We start from the raw sequence: 23,889 nt of genomic DNA on the forward strand, positions 1-23,889 counted from the left end.
AATCACAGCTCCTCATGAACATTAAAATGGGTATTACTGAAAATGTTGAAGATTCTGATAAAATTTCTTTCATTGATCTATTTCCAAAATTTGATAATCGTTGCAGGTTATATTTTGGGCGTTCACACAGTGCATGCTTCACTGTTATCAACACTTTGCAATCTGGGCATTCAGGAGGAAGACCACATGGACCGTTCATTAAGTGTCCATGTGTCAAACGATTATGGCCTATTCAAAGGCGCGTCAGAATTACTTGTGTGCGTCTTTCTCTCTGATATGATGAACTCCATTTTCCAACACTGGATTTTATCTGTTGTAATTTATTATTTTCAGGTTCTTCATTTCATATATTTTGCCATTTACTCACAATATATCTTATATAGTCACTGATAGGGATGTTTACATTTGCTCTTGTCATGTGGACTGCTTCTTTAGCTGCTTTATCAGCCTCTTCATTTCCTTTAATCCTACATGGGCAGGGGTCCAACATATTTCAATATTTTTCCCATTATTATATAATTTATTATGGAGTGAAAACTTAATTTGTTGTATAAAATTATTTTTTTGATTACAGCTTTGAATGGCTTCTATAGCACTTCTGGAGTCGCTGTAAATCACAAAATTATTACATGAGGTTTCTTTAATTATTTTTATAGCTGATGCTATACCACATAACTCAGCTGTAAATACTGAGGCATTATCTGGAAGAGAGAACTGTTGCATTTTGTCTTGGGGTACTGCAGCATATCCCACTCTGTATTGTGACTTAGATCTGTCAGTGTATATTGCATAATGTGGACCTTTCCAGATTATATGTTCTACTGTATGTTGTCTATGGTGTTCTGGGGTATATGAATACCTTTTTGATAAATATTTTAAGAGTGTACAAATTCTCATTTTATTCACTGTCTGAAGAGGAGGTAATTTTAATATTAAAGGTGTTTGTATATTTATACTTAGTGACTCAAACAATCTTCTAGCTCTAATTGGGAAAGGAGGTAGATGACTGTTTATAAACAAATCTCTTAATCCAAATTATTTTTTGGTTGGGGAATCATTTGTCTGAATTCTCAGAGCACTCTTCATTGTTACTAGCTCTCTATGGAGAGACAGGTAGTTCACCACATTCAACTTGTAAAGAAGACGTTGGTGATGATCGAAAAGCTCCTGAACATATTCTAAGGACTTCATTATGAATGTTTTCAGCGTTGCATCTGATGCCGAGCCATATATTTTGCTCCCATAATCAATGACAGACAGTACTGTTGCTTTATACAGTACAGTAAGGGTATGTCTATCGGCTCCCCATGTAGTGTTCGATAGTTTTTTAATTAGGTTTAATGCTCTTTTACATTCTGATTTCATGTATGTTATGTGAGCTTTCCAGTTCAAGTGAGTATCAAATACTAATCCCAAAAATTTTGCTGTCTGGCCAATTGGTATACCATGGTTTCTGATTTTTAAATCTATTTCTTCACCTTTTTTCCACTTTTTATTTTTATAAAAAATTACTGCTTGAGTCTTTTGTATAGAGAATTTGTAGCCTACAGATGAGGCCCATTCATCTATTTCTATTATAGTTTTATTAATGATTCGCTCTGCATGTTTTATGCGGGATGCTGAATAATATACAAGTTACTTTTAATTCCAATAGGTAGATTATTACTGATATCTTTTATTGATCAAGTAAACAGTGTGCCACTAAGGAAGCTTCCTTGTGGAACACCATTTTCAAGTGGAAATGTACCTGACAATACATCATCAATTCTCACTTGAGTGGGAGTCAAAATTTTATTTTCTCGAATGTGCCATGTTAGTCGAGCATTTACCATTTTCTCTAGTAATTTGCATACACAACTTGCTAAAGAAATTGGTCTGTAATTGTTTACATTACGGGATCTTTTCCAGGTTTGAGGATAGGAATAATTATAGCTTTACGCCATCCATCAGGAAATAAATTTTGAAGCCATAAGTGGTTATAAAACTCTAAGAAGTATGTCTTTGCCAAAGGTGCTAAATGGCAGATCATTTCAAAACAAATACTGTCACCTCCAGGGGCAGATTTATTGCTGTTCAACAGAGCAAATTCCAATTCTTCCATATTAAATTTTCTATTATTTCAAAATTTATTGTTATTAATTCTATACTTTTGCTAAATTTTCTCCTATTACATTACTTATTTCTTTAGGATCAAGTATTCTTTTCCCATCTTTTATTATGGCATGTCTAGGGGGTTTAACTTGTGTACCATTTATTTTCCTGAATTTTTCCCATAATTTTTGTATGGGGGTATTATTAGAGAGATCTGATGCATATTTCCTCCATGAAATGATTCTTCCTTGAATTACTTCTCTTTTAAATTTTGCAGATATTTTGTTACATAGGGGTTTTAATGCCTCAATTTCTAATAATAATATAGTAATTTTTTGTAAAGCTCCTTCTAATATTGGTAATGTTTTGTTCATTTTACTGAATTCTCTATGCAAATTATATGATCTTCTTCCAATTTGGTGTTTTATTTTTTATTAATTCTGTTAGTTTTTCAGACCACCATGGGACTTTGTGTTTTGTTGGATGAGATTTTGATTTTGGTATTGCTTTGTCAGCAGCATTTGTAATGAAATCAACAAGAAATTTATTAGTTTCATTATGGTCTTTTAAATATTCAAATGGTGGGATATTCCTAGTGTGGAATTCATATTGCTCCTAATCTGCTTTATAAATGTTATATTGAGGGACATGCTTGGTGGGATTATTTTCTAATAAAGAAATTAATATTGGGAAATGATTACTTGTATGCAAGTCGTCAACTGTATTCCAATCCAATCTGTCAACTGTTTGTTGTACATAGAGTTAAATCGATTGAGGAAAATGTTCTATGTGTTTTAGAAAAATATGTGCTGATTTCGTTATCATTTATACAGTACATGTCATATGAATCTATGAATTCTTCTATTTTACTGCCTGCTTTATTTGAGTCTGTACAGTTACAGTCCCACAAAGGGTGGTGGGCATTAAAAACCTACTATTAACGTAGGTTCCTTGGCATTGTTAACTAATTCTTTAAGTTTGTCAAAGGCATAATTTTTAATAGGTTGGTTGTAAAAATTATAAATTACATAATTATCATTTTTTTATTTGTATTCTAATACTTGATATTTGCAGATCAGTATAGTTTACGGGTACTTTTTCATAGCATACTTTGTTATGTACACTCAGCAAGGAAAGTGAGGATACAGTTTTTTTAAATCTTCGGACATATATTGCTCAATAATGCGACATCTGGCAACTTTAGAAAGGGGGGAGCTTCAATCTTATTATGTTTTTTTTTGCTTGGCCTCCTACAACTTTCAATCATATTCTACGGTTCTGAAATCATTGATACTTAACCCTTAAACGCCAAGCCGCTATTTACAAAAGTGTCTGTCGTATGCCGGCAAGGTTTGAGAGTTAGAGCTGAAGCAGAAAGAAAGTTTATTTCAAAAAATCACAGCACGCTGAGTTTTTAAAATTAAGAGTTAATTTTTGGCTCCTTTTTTTCTCATTGCCTGAAGTTTAGTATGCAACCATCAGAAATTAAAAAAAATATCATTATCATATATAAATATTGGAATATATGACAGCGCAAAAAAATATTTCATATACAAGTCGCGCTGTGAGCAAAATGGTTAAAGCTAATGAGTTATTTTTTTTCGTTGTATTGTACACTAAATTGCGATGATTTTGGTATATAACAAATTGTAAAACGATCAAAGCAACACAGAGAAAATATTATCACAAAATTATGCAAGAATTCGTAAAGCGTGGACGTGAAACAAAGTTTTTTAAAAATTCACCATAAATCGAAATATTGTCCTAGAGACTTCCCGTTTGTTGCAAAATGAAAGTAAATGATTGAATATTACTAGAATGTAAGAGTTTTAGCTTACAATTGCAGTTTTCGACCATTTCAGTCGAGTTAAAGTTGACCGAAGGTCGAATTTTTTCTATTTATCGTGATTTATATGAAAATATTTCAAAACTGATAAGAGCTACAACAATAAGTTATTTTTTGGTGTATTCTACATGAAATTGTGCACACTTTCATGTATAAAACTTTATGTAACGGATAATAGAAAACGGTGCAAAAATTACGACAGTGTGACTAAAGAAATTCTGAGATTTTCAGCAGAGTTAGCGCGCGTGGACAAAAAAGTTTTTTCAAAAAATTCACCATAAATCGAAATATTGTGCTAGAGACTTCTCATTTGTTGCAAAATGAAGGTAAATGATTGAATGTTACTAGAATGTAAGAGTTTTAGCTTACAATTGCATTTTTCTACCATTTCAATCGAGTCAAAGTTGACCAAAGGTTGAAATTTTGGCACTTATCGTGATTTATATGAAAATATGTCAAAACTGATAAAAGCTACAACCATGACTTATTTTTTGTTGTATTCTACATGACACTGCGCACATTTTCATATATAAAACTTTATGTAATGGCTAATAGAAAATGGTGCAAAAATTACGACAAAGTGATTAAAGAATTTCTGAGATTTTCAGCAGAGTTAGCGCGGATGTAAGGAAAAAGTTCTTTTCAATAATTCACCATAAATCGAAATATTGTGCTAGAGACTTCCCGTTTGTTGCAAAATGAAGGTAAATGATTGAATATTACTAGAATGTAAGAGTTTTAGCTTACAATTGCAGTTTTCGACCATTTCAGTTGAGTTAAAGTTGACCAAAGGTTTAAATTTTGGCACTTATCGTGATTTATATGAAAATATGTCAAAATAGATAAAAGCTACAACCTTGAATTATTTTTTGTTGTATTCTACATGAAATTGCACACATTTTCATATATAAAACCTTATGTAACAGCTAATAGAAAACGGTGCAAAAATTACGACAAAGTGACTACCGAATTTCTGAGATTTTCAGCAGAGTTAGCGCGGACGTAAGGAAAAGTTTTTTCAAAAATTCACCATAAATCGAGATATTGTGCTAGAGACTTCTCGTTTGTTGCAAAACGAAGGTAAATGATTGAATGTTACTAGAATGTAAGAGTTTTTGCTTACAATTGCAGTTTTCGACCATTTCGATCGAGTCAAAGTTGACCAAAGGTTGAAATTTTGGCACTTATCGTGATTTATATGAAAATATTTCAAAATTGATACAAGCTACAGCCATGAGTTATTTTTTGTTTTATTCTACATGAAATTGCACACATTTTCATATATAAAACTTTATGTAACGGATAATAGGAAACTGTGCAAAAATTACAACAAAGTGACTAAAGAAATTCTGAGATTTTCAGCTGAGTTAGCGTGGACATAAGGAAAAAGTTTTTTCAAAAATTCACCATAAATTGAAATATTGTGCTAGAGACTTCTCGTTTGTTGCAAAATGAAGGTAAATGATTGAATATTACTAGAATGTAAAAGTTTTAGCTTACAATTGCATTTTTTGACCATTTTGGTCAAGGTTGAAATTTTGGCACTTATCGTGATTTATATGAAAATGTCAAAATTTTATCGATAAAAGCTACAACCATGAGTTATTTTTTGTTTTATTCTACATGGAATTGCACACATTTTCATATATAAAACTTTATGTAACGGCTAATAGAAAACGGTGCAAAAATTACGACAAAGTGACTAAAGGATTTCTGAGATTTTCACCAGAGTTAGCTGATGCTTTCTTTTGGAAGAAGAAAGAAATTCGCGCATGCACAGCTGGGTCACGCTTGTAAACAAAACAACAGCGTGATCCGTGAACTCCCAGTATCCCTCAAGGCGCGTGATTTAAAATTTTTCGCAAATGAGGCCTATAAGTATTTTTCCGCGAACATTTAAAAAAACTTTTTGCAGTCAACGTATTTTATGTCCGCTCGGCACCCGACAGACAACTTGTGTCGACATAAAATACCTCCAGTCGGTGTTAAAGGGTTAAATGCAAAAGTAAGCTTTACAGTATTCGTTCAAGTTGTAATTTGCAGCGACAGTTCTGAGCAAAATAAACATTTTTCGACATAACCTACCAAGTAACCTTACCCAGATGAATTTATGACACCACAATGAACGGAATGCATGCATAATCGGAAACGCGATCTTCCACAATGGAATCAAGAGTTAAATATGAGCAATGTCCAACGAAAACGGGGAACAATAAAGGAACGAATGCAATGTTATGATGAGAGAGAGAGAGAGAGAGAGAGAGAGAGAGAGAGAGAGAGAGAGTTGCTATTGTGTAAGCCTAGGCCTATATGCAGAGCTACTCATTTCACTTTTTTCTTTCAGAGATTGAGCGACACTATATTTGTACAGTATGTTTTAGTAATGGAGAGAGAGAGAGAGAGAGAGAGAGAGAGAGAGAGAGAGAGAGAGAGAGAGAGAGAGAGAGAGAGAGAGAGAGAGAGAGAGAGAGAGAGAGAGAGAGAGAGATGCTGTTGTGTAAGCGTAGGCCTATATGTAGAGCTACTCATTTCACTATTAATTTTCTTTTAGAGATTGAGCAATACTATATTTGTATAGTATGTTTTAGTAAGGAGAGAGAGAGAGAGAGAGAGAGAGAGAGAGAGAGAGAGAGAGAGAGAGAGAGAGAGAGAAAAAACTATGGCAGGGTCAATAAACATCCAGTTACTTGTGTTTCCCCGCCAAAGTCCTTGCGCTGCCCTTCACATCACAGAGAACGCTCTTGCGGATTTAAACAGATTTGGTCAACCTACCCTAGCTGTCACAACATTTACTGCCATTAATTCCAGCTGACCTTTAACACCGTGAAATACAAATATGAATGTATAAAAATTAAAGAAATTATCATTACCTCGTATGATGATGCAATAATAAGCCTGATCATAACGGAAAACCAGTAAATATTGCCGTTCTGATAAACAGTACTATACCGAGATATCTACACACTATCTTTTAGATCTTTATGAACAAAGTCATCTGAGAAATTCTGATTACTTCGGACATCCATGGCGTTTTTAAATATCTGAACGTTTTTGTTTTGCAGATTTAACATATATGATATAATTTGCATTGCATTTTCATATTCTAGAGTAAATTTACCAAGATTATGTGTTTTCTGTAAGAATAAAATTAAAAGTCGATAAACGAAATCTAATGAAAACTGTATCCTCACTTTCCTTGCCGAGTGTACATATAGAGCAGTACCTAAATTTCCTTCTTCCTCTCTAGATGAAGATGCTAAGGTATGTTTACCTAATGTTGATATTGTTTTGTTGACATGTTGTAAACATAATATCACTGGTTCGTATTCTTTTAGTAATCGTTGTATTTCTCCTAGGTGCAATCTGGTGTGCAGACCATTTACGTTCCATTGTATAATACAGCTACTGAAAATATTTTATTATAAGAGTAGAGTTTTACTCTCTCTTTTTGTATTATCAACTTGGCTTTTTCTAATAATTTACTCACAACATTCATTTGTTTTTCTTTATAATATACTAAGTGCTCAATGCACATCCAACCTTTTTCATGGGTACTCAAATCTATAGTTTCTTTTTTTCTATATTTAATCAAATTTTTTTATAATGTTTGTTAAACCATCTTTTGTTATGTTTCTGTTATTACTGCACAATGCAATGAAACAATCATTACATCCACAAGTGTTATCATGTAAATTTTTTCTTTCTTTATTTGTTCTTGTGGTATCAATTATTAGTGATGGAGTAATCTCTTCTTTGACATATTCATTGTTGTCTATGGCACGGTTGTCTTCCACTTCTTCGGTATTTTGGATATCTGTATCCATAGGTTTTACTATTATTTTAGGAGATAATGGTATATTCTTAACTTGTTTTTGTTTTTGTTCTTTCTTCATATCCTTTGTCTTTGATTTGACTGATGTTTCTCTAACAATTGTCAGTTTCTTTGTTTTGGGTGGTGTTCTTTCCAATGGCCTTTTTTTTAATCTTTAATTTCCAGTCTATCATGACCCTCCTCTGTTACTTCCGTAGTAGCATCCTCTTGTGTTCCTATTTGCACTATTTCAAATGAATTTGATAAAATGTTATCCATATCATTTGTACCTGTTTCTTTATTGTTTAACATTTAGTTTTTTTCCCTTGAGCATTAATTTCTTCTTGCGATTTACTTTTCTGTGCTCCGTTACTTCTGCTTCTATGCATTTTTGTTTCACTATTGGTTCCTGTTATTGAGGAATACGTATGTTTTTTAAATGGATCTTGAATTCCTCTCACTTTTAATTCCAACTTAGCCTCTTTTACAGACATCCCAGTTCATTCTTGTAACATTTTCAGTTCTGTATTGTATATATAGTACATACATTCTTTGGACCTTGCATGATGATCTTGTCAACAGTTTACACATTTTGGCTCACTACATTTCATTGTGTGGCACGTTTGTCAGATCCACAATAAGCGCATATAGGTTCATTTCAACAGTTTTTCTTTGTGTTTCCATATTTACTACAATTTTGACATTGTAGTGGCTTTGGAACATAAGGTCTCAGTTCTCTATTTTGGCCAAAATTTTTATTTTTTCAGGTAGATCTTGACCCTCAAATTTTATTTTTGCAATTCTTGATACTTTATTATTCTGTTTACTTGGTATTATATATACCTCACAATCTTGGACTTCAGGATCTCTAATTTTAAGAGAGTCCAACAGCATATTCTTATCAACCGGTTCATCATTATTTTCAGGAAGTACAATAGTACCCTGAATGCTGTTCATAGTGTCATACTTCTTTACTTTTTCATTCACATTGTTGATACTTTTTATGGATAGATAGTCTTCAGACTGGTTTTTTGTTGTTGCTTCTATACAGTGGGCCACATCTTCATTTTTGTCTAAACGACATTTCTGTCATTGAGTGTCTTTTTAATAAGAAGTTTTCCAACTTTAGGGCTGAAATTTGTTGCTCTGTTTCCATGGTTAGAAATCTTGACCAACTTTCAATCCCAAAGAGGGAGTCGAAATGAGTCAAGGTTGGGTCAACACGATATTTACTTCTCTTGGATTTGTTGTGTATTGGAGCATAAGGTTCCAGTGTGATTACATTTGGATTCTTTTTTTATTTTTCCACAGAAAGGTTCTTAGAGGAGGTTCCAGCAGTTGTCAACTATGCCAAGTCACTACCATCAAAGGGCCCAAGGGTACTCGAATCTTTATTTTCACTTAGCATCAAGATTTGAAGGAGAAAAAAAAAATTAACCTAAACACCTTAAAAAGATATCATCAGCTTTTCATGGAGCTTTATTCTTCCACCAATGGCACAAGTGAGAACCAACTCCCAAATGTCCGCTCCCTACCCTACCCCACAGAGGATGGAACGTGATTAGAGTGGCCAAAGTGTAAACCAAACCCACTTGCTAGGACTGAGAGTATTACATGAATACAATCACCCCCACCTCAATCATGTTTGGGCAAACTGGATAGAATGCCGAGAGTTCTATCCCCAGAACCAGACCCCCCTGGAATCCGTGGCCCAACCCTAAAGAATAGTTCTGCCTTTGAGCTATAAATCTGATGACTCTCAGGTCTGAACATTATCAGGCAGTTGATGGTCCTACCACAGTTCCCACTATTTAGCTTCGGACATAAACCCAATCCCAGCAATGATATCTTTTCCCATTTATCAGGTCCTATAAATTTTAGCAAAAGTGGAAAATTCCACAAAAATTAATCCAAACAAATATATAATGGTATATGGGACTCCTGGACTCAAACCTGGGGGTGGGAAAGCTAAAATTGCCTTTAAAGCTCGTTACACTATACAAGAAATGACAAAAGCCTGCAATATAGCTTTTTCATTTATGAATTCCTCCTGCATCACAGTTGCATTTAAGATATCCTCTTACGACACAATTTTGTCATTTAAGTTTCCTGCATTAATGAAAATGAAAATCAACTACTAAACTTGATAAAAAAAGTATCTGTTCCATCACAAACCTGTTAGTTTAAAAGAAGAAATTTTCAGGTTCCAACTAGCGGCACTTGTGCCCTGGTTTTACAGGTTCAATAGCAGCAAACTGAATACAGTAACTTATTCTGTGCCTCTGGTTCTGTTCAAAGTTAACAAGTCTTCCTGGAGAAAATTTTGCCTATGCTCTTTTTCTATTCCATTATTTCTTTAGCTATTCTTCACATCATCAAAATTTGTGGTATATGTTCATCTGTGCATGGTAGTATTTTCAAAAGTGAAATTCAAATTCTTAATGTTTAACATTCTAAGCGAGGATTTTACTGCTAGTTCATGGGTAACTGGGTGAGTTTCAATGAATGCCTTACCCTGCTAGTTCCTACCCTTTTTAAGTAATATTGAACAGTCTGAGCTCTTAAAACCAGCATCCTTGGGACCAGGCCACTGCTGCAGCACAGAAAATCCCAGATGACAGAAATCAGCCCTAAAAAACCCCCTTTGTACACACAGCCTTGCCAGTTCATTCCACATATATATATATATATTAGTTGTCAAAAGTTGAACAAAGCTTATGAATAATCGTCATTCGTCAGGTTTAGTTCCTTGTGAAAATTCTGGCCTGCCCCATAAGGATCTCCTTGGAAATGCTTATATCTTCACTATGATGGCGCTTAAACCACTATTTAAGCGCACTGTTGGATTCTCATCTCCTGGCACCCTTCAATGTTTTCTAGCACTTCAAACTTTTCTGGCTTTTGGTTTCAGCAAAAACATAAAACTGTTGTTTTTGTTTCTTTAAACCTTCACAAAAGTGTGTGAGAGAGAGAGAGAGAGAGAGAGAGAGAGAGAGAGAGAGAGAGAGAGAGAGAGAGAGAGAGAGAGAGAAACTGTTGGCCCCGATAAGGTTGTAACACTGACAGATATCCATTTGCAAAAATCATATAATACAGCTGCATTAAGAATAGATAATTTTAATCAAACTTGTTTTACAAACTGCGTGCAATTATACTTCATGCATTATTATCACATTATTATTGTCTTATAATTCATGAACATAGCAATCAAGAGCAATTTGCTTTCTTTTAATCTTTACATTCTTAAAGTCATAGGCTGATTGCATTTACTGACATCATCACAACCATTAGTTGCTAAATGAAATGCATTTTGGAGATTCGTTTTATCCGTAAATTATCAGAACTGGGTTTAAAAATGCAACTTACTTTATTTATAAATGAAGTAAATTAAAGGAAGTAAAGATGGGCTTTCATCAGTATTGGATCTTGCTTTTGCCTCTTTCAAAACATTTTGTGACCTGCATATTATTCATGTCTTCAGCCACAGCTGCAACCATCAGTTTTGTGGCATACTTTCATAACAATTCCCTCTCCACTGCATGAAGGATGAATAAAGATTTATTTTACCTTTATTTATGGAAGTCACTGTTGAAAATTAGTAAATTTTTAACAAGTCAACAACTGTAACGAACCCTTAATAGACGTGTAATAATTACGGTGACTGACATTGGCAAATGGCTGTTTCTCGATTCGATTGTTTATGTCAGTACTTGTTATTTATGCCAGTGTCTTGTAAATTATAAGAAACAGTAATGAGTTCTTACACAAGTCACAAGGTTGGTAAGCCCAATTTAATATATGAAGATTTGCATTTAACCTAATGAACTTTTGTTTCTAGGCCTATTTCTTAGTTAAAAGCTAACTAATATATGATATGCATTATCAATGGTATCTACCAAAACTGAGACAGGCATAGAAAGCCTAGCCCAGTGTAATCTACTGAAATTACATCTTGCACTAGTATATGACGAAATCATGTTTTTAGAAGAAATTTTAATGATCACATGATACACAAGTATATATGCAAATTTTGTATGTCGTATATGTTTGAGTTTCAAATAATGTTTTCGTTGGATATAAACTGTGCTTGCGTATTAACGGAGCATGCTTCAGTTCCAAAATCCGAGAAAATCCAAAAAACTGAAATGACATGTGGATCTGCCCTTGTAGCCGCTCAGGAACTAATGGCAGCTGATTCAAAAACATCACGAATCATGGAAGTTCCCAGACCATAGAGTGCCTGATTTAAGAGGTCGGACTGTACAATCTGAGTTTCCCTGTACTGGTGCTCTGGTCACTGTCTGTGTTCTAATTTTTTCATGCTTTAGTGTAGATCAACAGCTGGTAGTCGGCCTGTGATTTGTCAAACTTATTTTTTATATATTTTGCAATTTTCTTGGTGAAAGGTTTTGCATGCTCCAGCAGTGTTGGTTTGTGTTATTGTTTGACTGCGAGATTCCTTTTTTTCAGCACACAGTAGGTATTGTTTTTGTTTTGCTGCTTTGCATCTGTGCTTAGAGTCCACTTTGATAAGGCTATTGATTTGACTACGGTGCATTTATTACTAGCTTAGACTTCTGTGATTTATATGATTTATCTAGTTATTTACTATCATTTGATTTAATACTAAATTGATTAATTATTATCATGACATATTTGATTTTGGTTTTTTATCACAATTTGATATTCACTAATTGACACTACATATGTATTACTTAAACTGCTTCTACTTAGCATTATTAATTGCATACTATGAATATTATCTGAACTGATAATTTTTAATTAAGATCCAACATAGAGATCTGCTGGTTTGTTGAGCAGCCTGTGCCATACCTTCATGGCAGTTCCTATAAAGTCCCTCATACCTTATGTAATGCTCATCAGAGTTACGTGTTTTGCCCTTATTACACATGTAATGTGTGCAAGGATTGGTCTCAATTCCAGGGGTCCTTGAGCATAAAGCACTAGAGGCGTGCTTCTATAGGTCTCTTATGGCAATAGGGTTTGTGCTTCTGTGGTTTCTGGTACACCTCTTTCTACTTCTTCACTATGCTCTGATCATGCTGTTGCTTGCTTTGGTGCATGCCGTGATAGGTCACCTGAAGGACTTCTTGTTCTCTACACCACATCAGCTATTGAAGTAGTGTATGCATTGCCCTTGGGATGATTTTCTAACTATATTTTGCTTTGTTCTTGAATAAAGATGACAATTGACATTAGCCTTCTCCTGATGGGTTGGCCTTAATTACAACACAAGCTGAAGTTAATGCTTTTCCTCTTTCACTTCGCTCTTAGTGCAAGCCTAGTGCCAGTGACTCTCCCAGCATGTGCCTCTCCTTCACCTGTTTCAGTGTCTCTAGAAGCGGGTGGTGTTCCATCTGTTTACCATGCTTCTGTTGGCGGTGTCTCACACTTGTCAGTAGCTACTGTTTCAATCATGGCTACTCTAGAGTATCTTGTGATCCTGGCACAGCCTGCTCTTCTGGGGCCAAAAATTCTGCTTCTATACATAGTGGATCCTCTTCTATTTGTACCCTCCCAATAACCCAATTCTTTATCTTTCAGGTGTGCCTCTGCTCCTGGCTCCAGTGGCCATTGGCTTAATAGTCATGCTCCTGGCTCTAGTAGCTTTGCATCAAGATATACTTGTTTTGGTCATGCTACTGGTTCTAGCTTGTTTTACTGGATTGAGCAGCTCTGCCTCTGGTTGCTCCTGAAGTCTGCAGTCTCCAGTCATGCCTCAGCCTCAGGCTGCTCTCAATCTAGCCTAGCCACTCTTTCAGCTTACCTGTACCAAGTCACAAGGACCCAGTCATGTTCTTGCCTCTAGCTATTCTCAAGGCTTGCCTGTATCTAGTCAAGGTTCTTAAGGCTCTGATTTCAGCTGCTCTCTCAATTCCATGAAAATCATTCTTGCAAGACTGCCCTAGTGAGTATCCCGTGACTCCAGGCTAGATGTAGCCTCAGCTGTTGAAAATCAGAGGCCAAAGAACCCCCCTCTATTTGACCTTAGTCTGTCCCGTAGATACAACTTTTAATGAAACAGAGTGAATTTATAATGTGACTGGTTTAAAGAGGCAAGATAGACCTCCATATAAAGTTGTATCTACAGCACAGCCTAAGAAAGTCAAACAGAGACGGGTTATTTGGCCTCTGATTTTCAACAGCCAAGATTTTGAACATTGTAATTAATGTAATGGAAGGTAAGAGCTCAAGACATGGTTACAATAAGTCCATGGTTAACCTGTAGATTTTTTCTCTGTCAGGCTGTGATTAGCAAGATGTGCTTCTTCACTACTTGGTCTTCAGTATCCTTCTCACTACTGAGATTGACTTGAAGATATTTTTATGGGTGTTAGTGATGTCAAACTAAGAGTAGGTCTTTGAAGTTACCAGCTATTTCAAGATGCCAGAGGACTAGACTAAAGCTAATTACCTCTGTTTGTAGGATAATACTATATTCCTAAGCAAAATCAGTATCAAAAAGGAGCCACCATACTGAAGGGCTTTGAGGTGCTCTTTTCATCGAGTTCCAGGGCTTAAAGATAGCATATCTGACAGGCCAGCACCTGTTTCCATCGTCCATGGTAAGGGATGATGAGAGAGGCTCTAAAGTCCTATAATGAAGGCAACCATGACCCTCTATGGGGTTCCACTCCTTTATGCTGTCTAGTCTCTTGGCAATCACAGTTGCCCCAAACTATCACTTCCCTCTTCACCCTCTGTCAAGCCTTAAACAACATGAAGCCAGCATTCTCTCTGTTGCTCTGGGATGGGAGAAAAATCAACTATCAAGTCATAAGTCAACTTTAGGTGACCACAGGAGAATGAGAACTAAGTTACCGCTCACATAACTTAAGTACCTGGTAGAAGAATGTCTCCTTTTTCTGATGACCAGCCACCCATTGCCTTCAAAGCCAACTCTATTTGTGACACAGCAAGGGACACAGATAGGTACCTTGTACTAGAGAGTCAAGTGAGGTTGATGATGGAAAAGGATGCAGCAGAGGAGGTTATGAGCACCATCTAAGGCTTTTACAGTAGTCTGTGATCCCAGTCCTCTAGTCAATGGACACCTGTCATCAACCACAGCCCACTGAACGGTCCAATCTTCAGATTCCTTTCCAAATGGAGACAAGGCCCTATCCCACTAAAAGCTTTCTAATTTTTCAAGAAAAGCATTGATATTAGTACACTAATTCCTAGAGGTTCTATATATATGATTTTATTTAACCCACGAATCTTATCATTCTAGATGTTTTCATTGGACAAATGGTAGAAGAAAGTAAAGTTTTATCAATTCCTGAGGGAATAGAGTATGTGAGATATTCCTCAACCTCACCCTCTTTACTCATCTTCCTTTTCTTCCTGACTAGTGTAGAATTCTGGGGTACCAAACTTTACACCTTGATAGATGGGTGAGTTAGCATTTTTCAAATATCACAAAACCAAAATATTACTCAACAGCTTAAAAGATTCTGAGTAACTACAATCTTCCCCCTGAAATTTTCCTTTGTTTCTGCACATCATGGTTACATTCCTCCCACCTAAGAAACTTAAGTAGCTATTCAGGTCTGTGGTGAAAAAAATATAATTTTCTACACTAAAGTAATTTTTTCAGTGTCCTCCTCCCAGCTCTTCTGCTCTTCACAGCTGATTTGGTTCACTTAGTAAGTGATCTAGTGTACCACAGCTGTGGAACTAGAAAGATTCTTATTTCTTTTGTGGAGTATCTGAGAATTTAAAGTTGATTTACTACAAGGTATATAAAAGAAGTGGCCATGTATTAAAACACTATGTTGCTTTAAAAAAATCATATAGTACGGTATATTGCTATACACAGTGTAAACTCGTTTTCTATCAAAACATAACTGGCTTAATAACATACAAGTTTTTACTTGTTGCATATCTGGAGAGTGATACTAAAGAGTAAAATTACATTTGGGCTATGAACAATTTTTCAAACCACTGTGTCACATTTCTAATCTCATGGGATTGTTTCAAAGGTTTTGTTTAATGAAAGGTGGCAGTTAAGCACAAAAAGATAAAGACAACAGGAACAGAAAAAAAATATACAAAAGGAAGAATGGCAGCTGCAAGTCAAAAGAATGCTGCAAATAACATTTAAACAGACAACCAAAGCAAACCATAGGCAATGCTCATAAGGTACAAGAAGACACCACATCTCCTCACCATAGCTTAATATAGCTTCATATTTATTAAAAAAATCAGAACAATGAAAAAGGAAATTTAAACAAGACTACACAAATCATTAGAATGGTTAAAAAATTTCCGTTTATAAAATAAATAATTGTATCAAATTTGACCCAAAAATGAGTTTCACATGTTCATGCAAAAGTAGACACTTAAAAAATCATGATTCTCAAAACCAAAGCAAATAAAACATGCCAACTAAAAGTAAACGGCCTTACCAAACAGTCTTATTAGGTGAAGAGGACCATACAGAAGAGATGGTGGAGGTGGATCTCTGTGAGTTTCTGGTAATAATGACCAATCCTGCAACTGGGGTTGGACCTTCTCATACAATGAGACACAACTGATATCTGTCCCACCGAGACCACTAATTCCTGCAGTGCTAGTTCCTGATGTTATCGTGGTGGGTGTACTTCGGCCAGATTCACTGTTTTAAAATTAAAATGAAAAGGGTAAAATTTTTAGTTTTCTCTCACATATACTAAAATTCCACAGAAGCAATACACTATACTAACCTAAATTACAACAGAAAAGGCATGGCTTTACTCAATAATGATTTAAAGCCTTTTTAAACTTTTGTATAAAAGCAGTAAGCATTACATAAATAAACAGAAAACTTTTTATCGTAATTACAGCTTTTCAAGTTTTGAACCACCCTGGTTAGATTATAGAAATGAAAAATTTCTGAACCTGACCTTTTATTATAATAATAAAAAAAAAAAAAAAAAAAATAATAATAATAATAATAATAATAATAATAAAAAAAAACAGCATCAGCTGACTACTAATAACAAACAGATGCACATGAGACAGAAGATATTTCATTAGAAAAATATATGAGCTTGGGAATCAATGACAGTACCATGGAATGTACATAAATATTTGTATACAGTAACTTCTATCTATCCTAACACCCAATATCAGAAATACAAAACCAGATAATCCATTTATAGTTTCTGATAGGAAGGTTCCACTCTAAATGACAGATTAGTTGGTTAGGCTTAAACCATTTCAACTCGCGCAGACAGGAAGTGATGATTCTCGGACTAGCATTCTGCATAACGATATACCTGCATATGGTCAGATATGGCTGAGCCTCTGGTCAGAATTAACCCACTCAGCAGGCTCAATGTATGGCTAAGAGCCATCTTGTGAAGTGGAGTGAGACATAGACACTAAACTAGTCTCAGCCTCCTCTTGTTGATGCCTGTGCCTGCTTGAATCCCAAACACTCCCTTATAGGATATCACTGACCAGAGCTGTGAAGGAAATATAGCATGTGTGTGTTCTGCTGGTGCGTGTATGTTCTATAGTGCACAATCATCCCAAGTATTTGGTTGGATAACTTAGGTTAAATGTTAATGCAGCAGCAGCAGAAACTGGAAATTTTTAATATAACTTTGCTGAGCAGATGAAAATGTTAATCATTTTTGCAATGTCCATCAAAATTTTGAACATTTTATTTATTTGGTTCCTGATTTGGGTAGCCCAGTAGGAAAATGCCCAATTGTGTCTTTTCTGGCTTCATGGATATTTGGAGTTGCAACCATGGAAGAATTATGAAGCGTTCAAAATTGAGTACACCTGGTAAAAGATAAGCAAAATGCAGTCATACATGCCTATGTTTTGTAACCCAAAGTGGACGGTAAAAAACTGGGGAAACTGACCAGCGATATCAAGCGAGTGGAAGGTACATTAGGTTTTGTACACTAACCAGAATAGACCACCGGTTATTGGGTTGAAGTGGAGAGAGACGTGGCCTTAAGCCAGTTTTTGTAATTTTGCTTCTTGAGCTTTAGATGCAGAGGTGGCACACTATGTTTGGGATGCAGAGGTGGCACACTATGTTTGGGAGTCACTAACCAAGGGTCTGCTTTTATCTAAACCCACTGATCCAGAATTCCTGAAGACAACCCCCCACTGATAGAGGACTGCTGCAAGTGCAGTGACACATCATATCCGTCATCTTCCAGGGAAGGGAGATTTTTGGTTGGTCCTTTGACTCCTACTTCACCAGAAGGGCCTACAGTGTCCCTTATATGGAATATGCCTATTCAATGTTATAGGATAGGGTATCTTGGTTGGGGTTTCAAGACATATAAAGCTGTCTTAATCTAGATTATGAGTTAGACAGTAACCTATACATTATTCTTGGCCAGAGTTCCTCAAAAACTGTGGGACATGAGATAACATCAAACTCATCATAAATCTCCCGACAGGTACATGCAACTTAACCTCTCTCTGAGCTCTTTCACTATGTCTAGAGAACAAAAATACTATTCCATGGTATTTGAGGTTCTGAAGCTCTCAAAATCTGAGGCACAGAGCATATTAGAGAGAGCTTTCAATACTGCATCTTTTTACAAAAAGTTAGTCAGTACATATGATATAATATCAGTATTGAAGACTGATGCTCAATTAAGCAAAGCTATTGGCCTCCTGCCATTGTCTAAATTTTCTAGACTTCTGACAGCCTCACCAGACACTTACTTGCAGCAACCAGAACCAATTCTTGACAATAATACAAGATTAGCTTTTCCAGCAAGACTTTCTCTGGAGCTGACTTCAGCTGGAGAGAGAACTACTGAAGGTCTAGGTAATCAGGAAATTGGGTCTTTAGACAAAGCTTCAATTTTAAGAAGTTGACTGGATAGGGTATAAGAACTGGGCCCCCTTGCAGCTGATCTTGATCATAGATCAGGTAGAGAGACTGTTTTTGGAATCAGTATGGATTATTACAGCTTAGTTTCAATCCTTTTCCTTTAATATGATCCTTAAGGTTCAGTAAGATTACTCCAACTGTCATTGCAGTAAGAAGATTGAAACTCAAGCAACTTCCTTAGACTCCGGTCTAGATCTGGGTTCAGATGTAGATGCTACTTTAGGGGTCTTTTAACTCTTCTCTTAAATCAAAAGGATTCACAAATCCATAATAGTTCTTCTTTTAAAGAAGCTTCATCACATTTATATCCTCCAGTCAGAGCCAAATCTTGCCCTTTTAGAACTAAAGTCTGAGCCTGTGATTTTCAGTGTGGGTTTCAATGTTGCTTCAGCTTTGAAGGCAAAATGCAGAGCCAAACTCATAATGGATGATGAATGAGTTCTGTTATCCCTGTCCACACTAAATTTCCAATGTATAATACATAAAAATTATGGTCCAGTCACAGCTCCCCATCAAGTCTACCGTGCGAGAAATGTTATGCTTCTCACCTACTACTGGTAAAAGGGAGTACCGACTACTGCTATAAGGAAAGTGCTACAGCACTTGCGAACTACTGAGCTGAGCCTATTGCAAAAGCAGAGCACACATCTTTATTACATTCTTCACTAAAAACTGGGCCGCTCCTGCTATTGCCACTCTTGGAGGTTACATGTGTGAGTGAGTCTTGCTCAACAGAATGGTGAGATTTTACGTTTGCAGCTTCATTTGGTTTCATAGAAATTGATGACGAAGTATTGCCATCATCACCACTCTAAGTGCTACTGCTAAATGATTATCATGACACTGAAGTAATAGCCTGTAACTCCAAAAAATTCAAGTTTTTAACAGTAGTGTCTAATGAGAAATATGATACTGGTTATTTTCTCTCCTGATATCTGAGCTAATGATGATGGGACAAAGACAACAGTTTACTACTGGCTCTGCTCACAAGGTAATTACTGTTGGTAGGGCAAGCATTGCTGCCATCGTAGCAGACTGTAGCAGTCTCCAGAAAGATACATCTCTTTCACTGTAGTGTCAAAATTACCATATTTCCTGACACTGATGAAGCAGCTCTGACCTTGAAAAACACCCCAATTTTGACATGCAAAAATTTTGAACACCAAAAGACAAAGAAGTCAACCTCTTCGCTTAGCACACCACAGAGAAAAGACACAAAAGACTCCTTGCCCCCCAAAAAAATGCACTACACGTGCAACAAACAAAAATATGGCTACTGGAAGGGAAATAATCACAATCAACAAGGCAATAAAGGTAATGGTGCGCACAAGGAAACTCAGCAACAAAAATGGGAGTTGAAGACAATCGGATGCACCGACAGCCGAGATCACAATAAAAGGGGCTTCACGAGGTCGGGTCAGGCCACCGGCCCAGGTGTTAGGATTTTGTTGAGTCAAGACAGCCGAAGTGTGCCCTACGCAAATGACTCCATTAATGAAAGCACAGGTTAGTATTCTCGCTGGAACAAATTAGAAATACAGAATAACATTTTATTGCACAGTTACACTTTATAGAAGCACCACACAAAAATGACATCCCAAATAGAACAAAATAGAAACAGAATAAAGATCAAAACTCATACAACACAAATATTATAAATAAAGAATAAAGATTAAATTCCACACAACACAAATATTGCCAGAAAATTTAATCTTTGAAACCTGAAAATATCTGCAGTTACAATTTTTTAAAGTAACATATGAGCATGTTTGATTACAACAATCTAATTATAGTAATATTTGCACACTGTTACCATTTGTTAAAGTAACACATGAACATGTTAGATTATGATGGTCTTGCTACTTACTGTAAGATTTGCCCATACAGTACAGGAATGACTCTGTTACAATATTTTTTGTTTTACGATATTTTTATTTGCTACTTTAACTATGTACAATTTATACTCATTATTCAAAGGTTATATACAGGAGTTCTGACTACTGTCTAGCAAAGATAATCTTTCTCTGGGGGTTAGGTCTGTGAAAAATGTTACATTCGGCCTCTTGGATGCTTGGTAAATTTCTGAGAATTATTTCAATTCCAGGAAATACAGTATATCCTCACTATTCAAAGGATCCATATCCTCTGGCAAATTATCTAGTAATTTGAATAGACTTCCTTCCATATGCTTCTAGATGGAGTTACATAGATAGCTTTTCTGCTTACTAAGCATAGACACACCCATGATAAATCTAATCCTGTTGAACCTGAAGGGTTTTACAGGATTAAAAAGATGACACACCCAAACCACCACCTTTCTTAAATCTCATACACAATTCACAAGTTAGTTTGTTACGCTTGACCCCTACAAGTACTGAACAACTAATGGGATCTTTCCTAGGTTCACCATAAAATTCTGGCACTGCTTACCACAAGCACTACTACATCTTCGGGCAATGTTTTTGAATATTTGAATGTGATATTTAGGCCAAAGGCCAAGCACTGGGACCTATGAGGTCATTCAGCACTGAAATGGAAATTGACAGTAAAAGGTTTGAAAGGCGTAACAAGCGTAAAACCTAGCAGTTGCACTATGAATCAACTGTTAGGAAAGGGTGGAAAGTAAGACCAAAGAAAGAGAATATGAAAGGAGGTACAGTAAACGAAACAAAAGGGGTTGCAGCTAGGGGGCAAACGCATGCTGCAAAGAACTTTAAGCAATGCCTACAGTGCCCCACATGAGATGCACTGGTGGCACTAACCCCCTACAGGGGTTGAGCAATGTTGAATATTTATAAATGATGACCGTAATAATAAAACTGAATACCATCGCTATATTAATGATAAAGAATATCATATGTTGACCTAAGCCAAAATTATGACGGAAATATAATAAAAAACTCAATTAATTCTTAACATGACAAAACATCTGACATTACATACACTAAAACTGACAAATAATTACTGTACTTAAGTCTTAAGGGGATATTACTGAGTGAAAACATTATATACAACTAATTCATGAATCCCTAACCAAAATGGGATAAAGAAATTGGGACTCCCTAAAAAATAAGCTAAGTTTTCAACAGATAATACTGAACTGACAGCTGTTCAAAGCAGCTGAACAGTACGTAAATAGCATCGCAGCCAGTTGCCTTCTCACTACAAGTAACATTTATGATCAGAAAAATATATTTTTTATTACTGAATCCATTACAAAAAGGGAATGGAAGACAGCAAAAGTTAAATAATGAGAAGGAATAATTGATATCCACGAACTATGATGAATCAATACATAAATTCTGGGAACACTGAATAGCTGTGTTCCTTAACTAGGATCAAAGATGAATAACTTATCGCAGGGTCTGCTGTGGTTCTTCGATGTGAACCTGGCCAACTGGGTTGTTCTTTTTCTTTTGTTCCTGTGGAATACAGTATGTCTGCAGCTGGTGGACCCCATGATTGGGCATAAGCAAATTAATTGGATTTGTGTTGAAACAAAGATTAACATCATACAGGTGAGCAGAACTGCTGTCCAAAGTACCATTAGCATCAGTAAGTGAGACTCAACAAGAAGTTCAAATAAGCAGCTATTATTAAACTTATCTATAACTGCAGTTTCCAAGATTACAGGTAATTAAGACCAAACCCTCACCAAAATAAGGAAATGAAGGGTAAATTTAGGCTGAAACAAAAACGAGCAAGATTAGGGAAAAGCAAGAATTGGTCAAGTTTTGGGGAGCAAAGCCATATTGTTTGTTTATTCTGTCAGACAAACTTGGAATGACCATTTTCTGCTGCTAAAGGTGCTTATGAGCCTGGTCGTGCACATAACCAAGCTGGAGTCTTCTTTTGAGGGTGTCTGGAAAAGTGAGCAGGCACACCTAATTACATCTGTGAAATGGGTTTTCAGTCTCCAAACAAACTAATACAGGGTATTAACACTATTAAAGAATATACCATGTCGAAGTCATTGGACTTTTACAAGGCAGTCCTTCGCTGGGAGGATTAAGGTTATTAAACCTACCATGTCTGAGGTGGAGGCAGGGATGAAGGATTTTTGTCTTTTTCTGTTGTACTGCTTGACTCTCCTGAAAGAGGTCGCTTTGATCTTAGCTGGCGCCGGCCAGTCCCTTCATTCCCTGGAAGGTAAAAATAATTATAAGCCATTATGAAAAAATCTACGTTTCCTTCTGTATATCGAAGAAAATATTTTTTTAATTCAATTTAAATTGTTAATGAAAATGCTTTATCTTAATGGGGAATTAATGTTTTTGCTGCAGTGCAAAAATCTTAACTTTTAAAAACATGCTTCCTGACACTATTCATTATGTGATAATCCACAGAAACAACACTTTTTTATTCAATAAAAAATAACTTGTAAATGGAAAGCATAAGTAAAAATAAAAAGATACATGATCTCTAATCAAAACAACTTTTTAAGATTTACTTTTGAACTAACATTTCAGAAATAATCTACAAATCACTCTTCATTATATTTTAGTTTACCTAAACTTTCAAGCACAGAAGAGCTATCACTAACACCAGCATCATGAGTCCACATCTGAACTAAATGACTCTGTCAGCATTAAGATGTTTCTTTTCATGTTTTAGGATATTAGTTTAGTTGTAATACTAATCTGAGTACAAATTCCCCTACCTATCTGTAGCATCTGTCCCTAGAGTGCAAACCTAGGGACACAGTTCATAGTGCACAATAAAATAAGTTCAGCAGTTTGACATTAAAATAAATAATAATAAAGTTAGCAATAAAATATTTCTTTTCATGTTTTAGTTCAATAGCTGCAAAATTGTCTTAGAGTGCCCCTTCTATCTCCTACCTGCATCATTTGTACATGGGGTGCAAAACCCAAGGACAGGGCTCTTAGTGCATAAATAAAGGATGAGGCTGAGATGTTGAAATTTCAGTATGTTTAAGATAATCATGCTGTATATCAAAGGAAAGATCTTAACCCATTCCTGTCCAATTGACGTAATATTACGCAATAACCCCCTACCCCCCTTCTTGTCTGACTGACGTAATTTTACGTAAAATTTACCGACATTTTTCGTACGTGTGGTAGGGGTAAATTTTTTTTATTTTTGGACAGTTGGTGGTTTCCATAGGCTAAAGCATACCTTGGACCGTGTAACTCAGGCATCGATACGCCAGGCAAGCAGTCCCTATACTGCGCATGCGCAATTCCCTGGCATAGTAAATTTCCCACAATGAAATCAGCTGATCCTACCCACGTTTCTCTCTCG

General features: G+C 35.8%; 1 protein-coding gene across 11 annotated transcripts in view; it reads right to left on the reverse strand.

Moving 5' to 3' along the window:
- msl-3 (male-specific lethal 3) overlaps window positions 1–23,889 on the reverse strand; it is a 110,336-nt gene that overhangs the window by 16,792 nt on the left and 69,655 nt on the right. For all 11 annotated transcript variants that reach the window (XM_067091708.1, XM_067091703.1, XM_067091702.1 and 8 more), the window contains 2 exons: window positions 22,652–22,766; window positions 16,181–16,389 (listed from right to left, as the gene is read on the reverse strand). In XM_067091708.1, coding sequence (XP_066947809.1) covers window positions 16,181–16,389; window positions 22,652–22,766 — 324 coding nt within the window. The remainder of the gene's footprint in view (window positions 1–16,180; window positions 16,390–22,651; window positions 22,767–23,889) is intronic.

Source organism: Macrobrachium rosenbergii, chromosome 48, assembly GCF_040412425.1.
Source record: "Macrobrachium rosenbergii isolate ZJJX-2024 chromosome 48, ASM4041242v1, whole genome shotgun sequence".
In the NCBI taxonomy this organism is placed as follows: Eukaryota; Metazoa; Arthropoda; class Malacostraca; order Decapoda; family Palaemonidae; genus Macrobrachium; species Macrobrachium rosenbergii.